The 14,348-nt window shown below is 37.6% G+C and overlaps 1 protein-coding gene across 8 annotated transcripts in view; it reads right to left on the bottom strand.

The window, feature by feature from the left end:
• Positions 1–14,348, bottom strand: part of EFR3A (EFR3 homolog A) — a 76,004-nt gene that overhangs the window by 37,777 nt on the left and 23,879 nt on the right. For all 8 annotated transcript variants that reach the window (XM_017818328.1, XM_017818327.1, XM_017818330.1 and 5 more), the window contains 4 exons: positions 14,204–14,331; positions 13,105–13,255; positions 5,040–5,161; positions 1,233–1,382 (listed from right to left, as the gene is read on the bottom strand). In XM_017818328.1, the coding sequence (XP_017673817.1) occupies positions 1,233–1,382; positions 5,040–5,161; positions 13,105–13,255; positions 14,204–14,331 (551 nt within the window). The remainder of the gene's footprint in view (positions 1–1,232; positions 1,383–5,039; positions 5,162–13,104; positions 13,256–14,203; positions 14,332–14,348) is intronic.

The raw sequence follows: 14,348 nt of genomic DNA on the forward strand, positions 1-14,348 counted from the left end.
TTTAAGTGGTTAATCTGAATCCTACTTCATTCAGCTTTCTATCAATAGTTATTTATTTTGCTATATAAAGGGAAGTGCACACCTGAGGGCTCTGTAAAGAATAACACAGGAAAGGGCCCACCTGCAGCCAGGAGCCCTCTAAGAGCAAGCAAAGGCAAATCAGATTCTCCTTGTTCAAAGAGCACCTTCAGAAACCTTAGTCTCTTACTCAAATCACTCTTCAGATGTAAAATTCAAGTAGGTATCTCAGTACATATTGTCTGGGCCCTCAGTTATATGCACAGATATAACTGGACAGACAGACAACTATTGATTTTAGTCATTTAGCCTGAAAATTTGCTTTAGAGAAGAGACAGGTACTGGGACTTAGAAATAAGAGAAGAAAAATAAGGCTGAGGAACGGAAAAATAAATGCCACCAAAACTCAAACCAAAAAAATGAAACCTGACAGAAAGCTCAGTGAAAGCATGAAAAGTCTGTTGTTATAGAAAGGCTGCTGAGCCTCTTGTCAAGCAAGTTTTGAAGCAGCTAGGGTTGGACATGGAATGAATATTTAAGCTTGCCTGCACAGCTGAAGTTGGTTTTACGGAAATTTCCCAGTGCTACCAATACACAGTTTTTACACCTACAGAGTATTTAACCACAAATACAGACTTTTCAATTGTAAAGTGACTGGCATCTCCTCAACTTTAATAATCACAGACACCTTTTTGAAGATCGTTTTGCATACCTGGCAGGTACTGTGCCTAGGAGTCATCAAAAGCAAAAAAAGAGTTTCTATAAGAAAACTTTAAATCCTTACTTTATGTACTGCTGCAGCCAGGACAGACAGTTGTTGCTAATGGTTAATGGGAATTAAACCTTCAATTTTTAACAAATGTAAGTAGCAAAGTCATTTGAGTCACCTAAAAGCCTGCACATAGTTATCTCTGCATCTGATATTATAAAACACTATTTTACAATTTGTATCAAGTCAAAACATGGATATAGAATTTCTGGAGCAACTTTTAGGCCAATAGAAGCTAGAACAAGTGAAGAAAAAGAGGTGGACACTACTTTGAGACAAGAAACATTGAGTCATTATGCAGAGCTGTGCTATCAGTTTCAACGAGCCTCAGCTAGTAAAGGTTAGTTGTTGTTTCCACTAAAAATAAAAGAAAAAGATATCCATCACAAAAACTAAGCCTAGATACTGCTTAAAAAAGCATGCCAGTGATAAGGAACAAAATTACCTGTCGATATCTTCTATTTTCTGCATGTTGAACAGCAATGATGGTACGATCTTGTCCATGTGCTGAGGTTCCCATATAGTTGCTCGAAGTTCATCGTTAACTGTTTTTCGAACCACTCCCTGAATGCCCCTGATTCCAGCAATTCGGATCCTAAGGAAGGAAAAAAAGGAATTACAGAGAACAAGAAACACAGCACCTCCTAGTATAGCTCTTTACCTACTGGGCAGCAGTAATTACGTAGCATGGAATTCCAGTAGGTTCTCACAAGCAGCAATCGGGAAAATTGGCCAATTCATTAAGGCTGCCCATATTTTCCCCAAACCCTTTTAAAGCCCATAAGGAACCTGACAAAACAAACAACTAAACAGAAGATGACCTGTCAGGATGGAGCTGACACTGATCAATGAAGACTCAAACTGTGTAGACCACCTCTGACAAAAGTCATGAACTCTTCCCCAATTTACTCCCCGCTGGTCGAAATTTTGTGCAATTTCAACCTATTCCAGTGCTAAAGAAAAACGCTGTGAAGTGACCACAGCACCACTGCAGTAACACCTGGCACAGCCATGGGATCAAGTCCTTAAAATTTGAAATTAAGGCTACAGATTAATCAGAAAAGATCTCTCCAGATTTCTTAAGGGTTCAGAAGATGGAGAGTAAAGAATGATTCTGTCACCTTAAGCCCGATGTATAAAAGGAATCACCACTTTTATCCTAAAACTGTTTGAATGAAACCAATTGAGAACTAATCAACAACAATGAAATAATAAAAAGAAAAAAATAATTTCAATAAAGGCCTTGGTCTAACTTCCAGCTGTTTTCATTATTTTGTTAAACAAAAATAGCTTGCAGGAAAATCTGTGCAATGAAATGAGTAGCAAAATACTCTTTTTTGAAATGGTAATAACGTATTAGCCATTATAATAAATGCTAGAAAGAAAATTTTACTTCTTGAGAGTGGCACAGCTGCCAGGTGAAATAAGCACAAGCTTCATTAATATTTGAAATTATTTCTATCAAAATCTATACCTCATTTTTTAAATCTTGATTTCAGTGTGGACAACACACAACTAGCCCTTGCTCAGTCAAATTCACTGAATTAAAATATTTGTAAGATGAAATACAGAGGTAACCAAATTTTATAATTAATATTTTTGTTTCTATTTCAATTTGTAAATACTTAAATCTGTAGCCTCCTATATTTTAGCTATTTCTGAACAAAATCATGTACACTGAATATGGATCTGATGTCATTCTAGACCTTTTGAGATAGTTTTAACAGGATTATATGCAAAGCAGGTAAGAAAACGGATGCATAAACAGATAGAAAAGCACTTGATATTGCTATACTACAACTACAGTGCAGTATCTAATGTTGAGTTTTCAATATTAACAACCTAAGATTGACATTTAAGACCCAGAGCCTTCAGAAATCTACCAATGAAACTTTTTTTTTAATTATTAGATCTTAAGGCAATCAAGATTTGCTGATATTGTGGCTTTAGATACATTAAACTCTATAACAAATGTGGATAGAGCCTTCCCAAATCTTCGTTCGCGAAGCCTAGCCATGATTGAGATACATTAAATACTAGCACTGACCTCCCCTGACAAAAGGGAAATCTCACTTACTGGGGAGATTCCAGTTCAGGCTCAGAAGCCCACTTTACCTGACAACAACCACATGTGTAGGTGAGGTTCAAGCTCCCACTCAAGCCACTCAGTTCAGTGGAACCTCAAGTCATGTAGGTGAACAGCAAATGGAGATGTCTGGTTTAGGATCAGATGAACTACCCCGTCCCCCATCAATGGTATCGACTGGTTGTGATACCTGCATTTAGAAATGTCCTCTGCAGTCACAGCTGATTGTTGAATTACCTCAGAACCAACAAACCTGCCGTGCCAACTCCAAGAATGATTGCTGCTCACAAAGATCTCTTTTAAAGAGATACATTTAAACTGTCTAGGATGATGTGGAAAAAGCCATATTGCTATACATTTGGTTACCCTCAGTAAAAAAAAATTTCACATGTGGGAAAAAGGCCACGCTTTTGTGTACTGGAGCGCCACTAGCACTAATTTCATGTTCTTACTATTGCACAAAAGGATGAAAAGCGTGTGTTGCAGTAGTGAGGAAAGTGCAGCATCAAATTTCATCGCACAGGAAAGGTTTCATTCCTCTAAACAAGGCTCAGACAGGGAGTAAAGCCAAGATTACATTTAATTTAAGGTCATGTATAATATTATGTCACTCAGATGAAATTCCTCCCTGTCTAAGGGTACATCAACATGGCAAACTGAAGCACAGATAACAGTGCAGGCTGCCAATCTGGAGAACAAAAGGTTAGCCCAGTTCTCTTACTCCTGGAGCAATCGCAGTTTTGAGGCATTTTACTCTGAGCTATCCTTGTGACAGGTAGATCATACTTGATATATGAATCAGGGATGTCCTAGTCACTTAACTTATTCCATATTCCAGTTCATTACCAATATTAGCTCTCATTTGCAAGGGGTAATGGAGGTGAAAGTAATGCTGAAAATCCTGAGCTGAGCTTCATGTCCGAACCTCTTACGAAACGTTTTAGGGTCAGTAAGTAGTTGAACATTTCTGGTTTAGTTTCACTAAACCTAAAAATATAAAATATCCAAAAGCTCATTGAAACCTTTATGAATACTATTTGCAACAATCAGCTTTAGGTAAATACACTGTACCTGACTGAAGCCTAAGTTATGAGGTAGCTGCATGATATACCAGCTTCACTGGTGACACCTCTTTAAGAAGTTTCCATCCCATTTGCCCTTTGGTCCCTGAGTACAAGTCCTTAAAAAATGGATGGTGTAAACCCAAATCTTCCTAAAGGGAAAGCTGGTGGGGCAGGGGTAATGGTACAGGCAAAGCAGGCAGATTTAATTCTGACCCTTTTAGAGTTTACAGCAGAACCCTACGCACAGCAGTAGGGCAACAAATAAAATGGCAGCAAATAACTAAATATAAGGAGGAATTATTTTGGGGGTTTATGTTTGGGGTTTCTTCCTCCTAATCAATGTACACAGTATTCATTCATTTTGAAAATACAGTTCACAGATTTCTGAAGCTGCAAATTTTCAGAAAAATCCTTATGCACTGCAGCTAATGTAACAACAGTACACCTGAAGGGTGGAATAAATGCTCAGCACACGGACTTGTCATAGTTGGATAAACAGTTTAAGGCACGGAAACAGAAAAAACTACTACAACGGAGATGTAAATAATATAAACTGAAAAGCCTTATGTTTTCCAAAATGCTCAGGAGTTAAACACCGATTACCGATTCCTGTGACGGACACACCCGCCAGGGGGAGCCGCAGGAAAACAAACTGCGGTGCTTACGTAAGAACGGAAAAATTTGGAATTCTCATCCATGCAGGCGCTTCAGTTTCACACCCGTGAGCATACTTTAGACATCTAAGACAATTCAATTTTAATGCGTAATTCTCAAATAGCAATCTCCAAATATGCTTTTGCTGTTCATATAAGTAGCCCAGTTATTTCTCAAGTAAGTTATGAACTCACACACTTACAGTAATAAGCGGTGCCTTTCTGGGGAGAACCCACACAGTCTGAGAGGCACTAGTCAGGCAAAATTACACTTAAATATTCTAGGAATGCCAGCTACCTAAGATTTGCAATATTTGGTGCTATTTAAAAAGTCAGACTTTCATTTTCTTACTGTGAACTACTCCACTAAATACCCTAATAAAAGCTGTATTACACACAATATTTATGTGTCAAGACAGTTTTCTGTAATTCATACAGAATGCACTTACTCAGTTTGTATTTCTGGATCGGGGTAACACGAATGACACATGGCACTGAACCGAGACACAAAGAAGTCGTAGCGTCTGTGATAGGAAGGTGTGTCTTCCTCAATGTTGGCAAATTTGACAAACTGGAAAAAGAAATACATTTTAAAAAGCTTTTAGTATCAATTTCCCCAAATAGAACAATGAGTACTAAGCTTCATTTAAGAAGCAACATAAACCATCTGTATTAATGTACGAATCTAGATTTGACAACACTTTAAAACTTCAGAGAAGAAAAATCTGAATTAGAGAATTTTCTTTTTAAAGTCTTTCCACTAGAACTTCATTTAGATAATGATGAAAGGGTGCAACTACATGAAATACAACATACTGTGCAATATGGAAACATCTAACACTTCAACACTGAGTGTCATCAATTGGTAGAATCATTAAGGTTGGAAAAGACCCTTAGGATCATCAGGGCCAACCATTTACCTAACACTTACAAGTCCACCAGTAAACCACGTGTTTAAATAACTCCATGGTGACTCAACCACTTCCCTGGAAAGCCTGGTTCAATGCTTGATAACTATTTCAGTGAAGAAATTTTCCCTAATATCCAACCTAAACCTCCCCTGGCACTTCTTGAAGCCATTTCCTCTTTTCCTATCTCTTGAAATTTGGGAGAAGAGACTGACCCCCACCCAGCTACACCCTTCTCTCAGGTGCTTGTAGAGAGCAGTCCAAGCAATCAAATGGTCCACTGACACTACCAGCTTACCTACATTCTGACTTACCAAACTCCAAGGGAAATAAACTTGGAGCCATACTGTCAATTCTATCTTGGCAAAAATGAAAAAGGAGTCAAAAGTTGACAAGCCAGTCAACTTTAATTCCATTCACAGAGAGACACTTAAAAAAAAAAAAAGCCAATTTGCAAACATCTACCAAGTATCGAAGGGGTAAGCAACAGTCAACATAGATTTGTCAAGAACAAATCACATCAATCCATCTTATTCCTATGACAAGGAAATAAATTTTGTGAATCCAGATGAAGTAGCATCTGTCAAATCTTAAATTCAGTGATGCTATTGACAAAAAAATACACAAAATTCTCAAAGGGAAGCTAGAAAAACACTGTTAAAAGAACACTCTCCATAAAGCAGACGGAAAGGAATTTGGAAAAAACCCCCTGGAAACTCCTGTAAATCATGAAAGTACAAAGTACTGAGTGAACTTCTGGAGGGGCCTGTCTGGAATACAGAAGAATTTGAGCTTCACTAGAGACTTGGACGGCAGAGTGGGCTCACCAAATTTGCAAAGAACACTAAGCTGGCCAGAGTTAAAGGCACACTTTAACTGGTTCATGGCAAACTGGAAACAGGACCTGAAAATGGAAGGAGGTTGCAAACGACCACTTTAAAACATCTGTACAAATACAAGCCAGAAACAGCTGAATGCAGAAAAGGAACTTGGTCAGTGCTGTAATAATGGCATGAAAAACAAACCAATATATTGTGATACATCTGTATTGCTCATGACACCTATGAAGAAACTTTTGCCATCTAATTGGGCCTAGTAAGCCCTTAGATGAAATGCTGCATCCAGCTGAAACATCAGCGCTGAAGATGGTGATTAACTGATACAGTCCTTCAATTATTGAAGGGATGAACAAAGCTTTAGATAAACATCTGTTAAAACAGACTGAAAGACATTAAATTATCTAGTCTAGAGCTGCCTAAAAGATATCAATCTGACAATGTACAGAAGAAAGTTATAAAAAAGAAAAGAAATAAATGGTTTTCTTTGTCCAATGGTAATAGGAAAAGCAATAATGGGCTTACACTGAAGCAAAGCCTATCTAAGTTAGACATTAAAAAACCCTCCTTTCTAAAGTGAGCAGACTGCCTAAAGACTTTTTGGATTCTCCACCACTGACAGTTCTAAGAACAGACTACAAACAGAAGGAAAAAGGAAAACGAAATGTCATCGGGAAAGGTTGAACATGGTGCAGGTTCTGCCCTGAAGCAGAGTGATGTCCCAGTAAGAACCGAACCCTCTGCTTTTCCCACTCCAGTGTCATTCTTACCAATTCCTAAGCACAGGCTGAGGCATTTCTTTTATACTTTCCATGATGCAGAACCTGCTTTTATCAGTACATTACCCATCTACATCTAGACAAGCCCAAAGCACTGTAGCATAATCTCCAGCACACTGATTTGGGGAAGTTTTGAGGTTTTCAAGTGGAAGTGAATGAAAAAAACCCAATCATGGGTTGAAAATGATACAGTTTGTCAAAGTACATTCTCAGCTATTACTGAAAATGGAGCAAAATTGTATAATACGAGTCCATTTTTATAAGTCATTCTGTTAGGAATATCCTGTATTTCACATGGTAAGAAAGTGACAGAAGTCAAAAAGTCAAAATTCAATTCTGTATGGACTCCTGCCACCCACTGAAAAACAATCCACAAACAGCACCCATAAGTTTTCTTCGATACAGTAAATAATGAAAATGAGTGTTTCCTTCTCAAGTGACCCTGGAAAATGCTTTATATGTCTTATGTCTCCCTGTTTTGTTTCATGGAATTGTTGATATCAAAACAGAGATAGATTTTTCAAATTCTTTTTGAAGAAAAGAATTTCTTTAGTTCTTACAACTTAATAAGGCATAAAGACCAACTATTATCAAAAATCCCAGACAATATGACATTTAGACATTGAAGTGTTCAAGTCTGCAACTGATTCACCCAGCAAACTTCCATAAAAGCAGGTAAAAGAATGGAAACAAAAAGTCTGAAGAACACAGAGCACTATGAGAATGGCTGTGAGAACAAAAATATTAACTCATGTAGAATTTAATATCAACATTTAATTTAATATTACTTAAACACAAAATTATTTGCTTGACAGGCTCTGCCAACATGAAAACTTAAACTCTAAGACCACTTTTGCTTGTAGAAACAAACAAAAAAAAAAGTAGATTTTTGCTACCACAAAATCGCTTTTTAAGAATAAAAGATGAAATGAGCCCAAGGAAGTGTCAGGAACTCCCTTCTCCTACATCGTGGTGCAGCTTTATAGCAGGGAAGCAAAGACCATGAAGTTACATCTCTTTAAATGGCATGCACAGGAAAATGTCCAGAAGGGACAAAGTTTTTTTATGTCCTTATGTCTATAACAAAACAATTTCACTCACTGAACATGCAGCATTTCTGAAGCACGTTCCAAGATTATCATTCAGATGACTGAACATTTAGGACACAGGAAAGCTGACTGCAATAACAGTTTTAAATTAAATTGTGCACTGTCATCTAGCTAAGTATAAAATTTCTGTGATGAAATGGAATTTTAAGTTTTTACAGTACACATTAATCTATACTTTCTCTTTGCTTTGCAGTGCTGCTCTGAAGTCGTTATTGTTGTTAAACAAAGAATATTTTACTCCTAAGCACACATTTTCAACCGTACTTCAAATATAAAAAATATTCCACCTAAAAAAGGATAAAATTCTTAAGAAAGTCCAACACTTGCCTCGGATTTACTTACAAAGCTTTTATAGATGTAAATATGTCATTCAGTCGTAGTAAATGCTTGCAAGCACCCAATGGCAACTTATGGAAGTTTTACCACTACAAGCATCTTCTATATTTCATAATACAGAAGGTACAGAAAGGAACTTACATTGGTAGTATCTTATTTACATTAATTTTGAAACCAAAAAATTTCAGTAAATATAAAAATATATAAATCTATCACAAAGTAAAGAAGAATCATATTATCTATTCAGATGTTTGTTCCAGCCTGAGTCAAGAAAGTTGGATCATATAACCAGGGAGAGAGAGATTGTGCAAGTCTTTCAAGTACATCATGCAAGTTCTCAAGTTAATTCCTAAGGACATAATTTCTTCTATGTATTAATGTTGTTTTACCACTGTTATGCAGAGAGTACATTAGGAGAAAAATAGTAACTTTTAGTGGTTCCTGGATGTCTTTAAAGAAGGTCAGGTTTTTTTCATGAAGAATCAGTTTTTTTCACACATCATATTTGAGTTTGGGTTATGTTATTTAAAGTATCCCCCTGTAAGAACAGCAGGCTGGATCTGAGCAGTATTTTTTTCATATTTGAGCTCCCTAGTCTGCCTTCTATAGCCTGGAATTTTCCCTTGCTTGAAATGGGGAAAGAGGTACTGACAGGTATCACCTTTTATGGACCAATATATATTATGGACCAAGTACGTTGTTATTATGAAACTATTACATTGGAAGACTTGATACCTTATAAACATAAGATTCTTACAAACCACACACAACAGGCTTCATAGTAAGTGTGAATGTATGTATGCACTTCACCAAACAAATGCCAGAGGACAAGCACTTCAACTTTCCTAAACAGAAAAGTTTAAAACACTGGATTCACACATTAACTTCACGAACACAGTATTAAAATTGTCACAGTAAATAATCCCAAGATAAGGTTCTCAGCAATAGAATCGGTGATTTAGTTTAGTTGTTAATCGTTAATTTTATCAGAATGGGATGGATAATTTCACATTCTGTTTTACTTTGTGTCACTCGAATGAAAATTATCCTGAAGACCACATGTAGAGATGTATAACAAAGTTAGCAATGGTATGCTGGCTCCCAGAGCCACGTTAGTAGGGCTACAGAACAGCAAAACCAGAGAGCACGTGTACGAGGGGGAGGAAAACTGCTTGTCTTCCTTTAAATAACAGATGATAACAACCAGCAATAACAGTCACCTCCTCGTGCACAGGAAGCTCAGCACTGTCACTTATGAGATCATTATTTCACTGCTCCTAGAAAGAAATGGCCTTTACAAAATGAAGCACCCTATCAACTAAAGAAAGCATTTATGGTAAATAATCTAAAATAGATCTGCTATTTTTCAGACAAAACCCCAGTATTTTACTGTCAAAATACAAAGAATTCACTCCATCAGCATTCCAAATTAGCTTAAAATGTTTCATATTCAACTGAGTTTTTTCAATATGGTTAAGATGAAAGTTTTACTAAATTACATATCCCATTGGTTTTGACCAGCTGCTCACTAAAGAAATTTTCTGCCTCTTCTTTCAAAAAATTGTCATAAAATTAAAAATAGATATAAATTGGATCTAGATAATTGTCCCCAACAATTTTGACCACAAGTTCAAAGACTTCAAAGCTTTTCACTTCTATCCTAGTAATATAACACTATGGAGCTAATCAATACATCTAATGAGATGCACATGAGAGATGGAGATGTTTTACATAACACTCAGTTACTGAAATTCCGCAGGAAAATAAAGAGAGAAATTTAGTATTGCTGTAAATTTCTAAGGAAAAGCTTGTTGCAATCAGTCTTCAGATCCTGTAACACTTAAGCCAAAGAAATATTACTTCTTCCCACCACGTTTTTTCAGTTTCTTCACCAGCATATGATATCCTAGCACATGGTTAATAAAAATATCTTCCATGACAGAAAAAGCCATTTTGAACCTCCCAGACACTGTCAATTTAAAATCTGGTCCAAATAAAAAAACCCCCAACAACTATTCAACATACCCACTACTGAATTTCACCTGTTTTCAAGTATCTGCCTACATAACAGATTCAAAATTATGTTACCAAAAAAAAAAAAAAAAAATCATTGCTGCTGCAGGAAATAAGCTAGCAAAACTTATATACGCAACACATAAAATGTCATAGGAATTAACTATATGTAACCTGAAGATCAGGCTTAAAAGTACATACATAAACCCTAAACAATTATATATCTAAAATGGTAATCTTCAGGTTTACTTTTTATAAGTAAATCAACTTAAAAAATGAAATTTAAATTCCAAAAATAATAAGACGACAAACAACTGAGTGAAAGTTTGAATTTTTTCCTAAGACATAAAGCAGCAAGTAGAATAAGTTCTGCATCCAAAACCAGATATTTTGAAGTCAGCAAAATACTTTTAGAAGACAGCTGGAGCTTCCAGATCTTTCCAAGCCTTTAAACTACTGAGAGACACCCAGTACACAGATTTGTTTAATTTGAAACCCTGACTTCTGAGCAATCACAAGAGTCCCGACAGCTGAAGCAAAATCTGCTTGTGATGCTGAAAAACCCTACAGCTCAAGTAAGGAGATTTGAATATTACTTCAAAGACATCACTGTCTTTGTATCCCAGCGAAGCTTTGGGATGGAACATAATCAAGATCTACTTACAGCTACAATATCTTTTTATGTGCAAGCAGACTACAAATTTGTAGGGGCCTTAAATTGAGTTTAAACTAAACATATTACGGAAAGTTTTCCAAAGGTTGCCTGACTTTTCACCAATTAAAGACATTTACTTCACATAAAATTCGGTCTTCTCTTCTAGACAATAGCAGTTTCCACTCCAAAGTAGAAAATCAGAATATCTAAAGCACATGAAACATTTATTCAGTCACTCTACCATCTATTATTGTTGGGTTTTTTTTAATTTGTTTATTTATTTCCTTCTGGAGGAGAGAAAAAAGGCTGAATTTGATTGCAAACTTTCTACATTCCTAATAAAATTTATTTAAGAATCCAGTAGGTCAGTGTCCTTGGTAACAGACAAGCTGTCAGTGCCAATACACTTTGCTCCTCTTGAGTCAACACAAAAGGACTCTATCTTTTGTCTTCATTAACTACAGAAGGCACCTAGGGAAATTAGCAGAGTTAGGCTAAAATTAGTTTTTGGAATACTGTTGAAGAGCTATAAAGATTCACTTTCCTCACAGAAATTCACATTTTATTTAGGAAAACTTAATTATTTTCTGTTTCTGAGTTTTACAAAAGACAAACACAAATTATCTCCTAATTCAGGAAGTCCATTAATCTCCTTTGCTCATAAAAGACTCCCTTAGGAAGTGACAGGAATATCAAACAGATTACCCTAGGGTGGAGTTCTGTACAAGAACATGCCTTTCAAAGTGACACATGTCTTGTACACCCAAGTGGAGGTTGGCAGTAACTGTTTGCCACCAGGGACTTCAAATGGCCAGTGATGTACATCTTGCCATTTGGCAGCCCGGGAAATAAGTTCCAAAGCTATTTCCCTAAGAGGCCTCACCCAGGCATTATTATACAAACAAATCAAAAGAAGAAGGGTAGCCTGGCTTGAAGATAAATAAATAAATAACATTTTGCATGTTTAATGAGATGTATATCTCATTACCCTCAGTAAAGCTGCCCTGTTAGTTTGGAGCACAAAAGGGACACTTCTAGCCTACACAAAATTCTGCATTCTGCGATATCAAGAAATTCTACTCCAGAGCAACATCACTTTACTACACCCTCCTATCTCCCTGAACTGCAACTCCCAACTGGGAATCAATCCCAAAAAAAAGCCCAACAGTTCTACTGAATCCATAAAGAACCCCATGCAAGCACTACTCTATATTCATGTAAAAACAATCACTCCAAGTGAAAACATTCCACATCACAATCCTGGAATTTATAAGATTCCTATTTTACCATCTGGGAAATACAATGGTTAGAAGGGAAGTATGATAGAACTGTAATGCTGATTGCACCCATCACTCTATTTGGAAAACTGGATCTCCAAATCTTCATTTTGACACTTTTAGTTATGCCCATCAAGCAGAGATCTGAATCCTGAAATATTTAAGCCAATAAGATGGCGAGGTGTTGATTCTGAAAGGTACTTTTCAGCTAACAGGAATCTTTCTGTGTAGTGTCAATGCTGGGGAGAAGGATGTTACATTCTCCTCGCACCATCACTCGTTGCTGGAGAGCCAAACACTGTCTCACCTATACACTGGTTCCAGGAGGGCTGCTTAAAGATTCAAAATATGAACTCACAGAACAGCATTCTTGTTCCTTCCAGAAGTCACTTCTGCAGGGAATGAACCCAGACATCAAAAGCATTTGAGACATTGAAAGGAGACAGCTGCTATTTGCTCTGTGTTTAGGCCCAAGTGGTACCTCCTACCACAGACAGAATCTTCTAAATTCATGTGAACTGGCAGACATTTTGTGACTTCTGAAACTACTTTCCCATGCAAAGGCTTACTGTGATTTGACTTAGTGTCTGAGCTTACTCACAGAATTAGTTCCAAGGACTTGCAGCTTTGGTTCGCCTGATTCCAGAAGCTTGGCCACCATATGAAGGAAACTTTCCACAAATGGTTTTATGCTTTGAGAATGACAAGCCATCAGAAGTTGGTCCAATGCCTCCATGGCAATTAAAACATAACTGAAAATTAATTAGAGAGACTTGCATAAAGACGTATTGCATTTATCATTAACTCCATTAGTTCCTTCTTTAGGTCCTTATTACCACAAAAATTAGAAAAGAATGGAAGGCATGTATTTCCCACTGTATAAAAATGAAACTTAGTGCTATTTCTGACATCTGTATTTTTTTGGGGGGGGGATGGGAAGTGAGGAATTGAGTGTTGGCCATTTACGCTTTCTATAAAGCTATAAAAATAGTTTTGGACATCACGAAGGCCAAAAAATGATGGTCTGTGATGGATGTTGCCCTTCTTTTCCAACTCCTGACACTTCTTTGATTCAACATTTCCCACTTAAACATGATTCAGCCAAAAAGGGCTGAAAAAAAATATATTCCTGCTTCCCTATATCCTGACTTACATTCAAGGGTGTACTGGGCTTACAAGGCAAGGTTTTGGCAGTGAGGGCTGCAGGGGTGGTTTCTGTGAGAAGACACCAGGAGCTGCCCACCATGTCAGACAGAGCTCCAGCCAAGCTCCAAGATGAACCCACCAGTTCCCAAAACTGAGTCCCTCAGGGACACTGGTAGTGCCCAGAGTAAGCAGATATCCGTGCTGCAGACCGTGGAGGACCCCATGTTGGAGCAGCTGGATGTGTCCTGAAAGAAGCTGCTGCCCATGGAAAGGCTGTGCTGGAACAGGCTCCTGGCAGAGTCTATGGAGAGGGGCCCATGCAGGAGCAGCTTTTCTGGCAGGACCTGACCCATGAGCTTTGCATTTTATTTTCTCCCATGTCTGGCTGAGTAGGAGGAGTGAGAGCAGCTGAGTGGGCACCTGCCAGCCTGACAAGGTTGACTGACCACAGAGGGACTGGGTCTGTCTTGCCTCCCAGACTTGACCAGAACAAACATGACAAAATCCCACGACATATAAGCATCTCTTTTCAATGCTGGGACCTCTCTCCTCACCCATAGCGGTGTCTGACGACATCCCTGCTCAGTCTCTCTGCCAGGTAAGCCCCAATTCGATCCAGCTTTTCCGGTGCAGAAACTGCATAGAAAGTCAACTTCTCCATGTCGGCCTTAACAAGACCATCCTAAAAGCAGAAATACA

The sequence above is a fragment of the Lepidothrix coronata genome, unplaced genomic scaffold (genome assembly GCF_001604755.1).
Source record: "Lepidothrix coronata isolate B3197 unplaced genomic scaffold, Lepidothrix_coronata-1.0 Scaffold67, whole genome shotgun sequence".
NCBI classification, from domain to species: domain Eukaryota; kingdom Metazoa; phylum Chordata; class Aves; order Passeriformes; family Pipridae; genus Lepidothrix; species Lepidothrix coronata.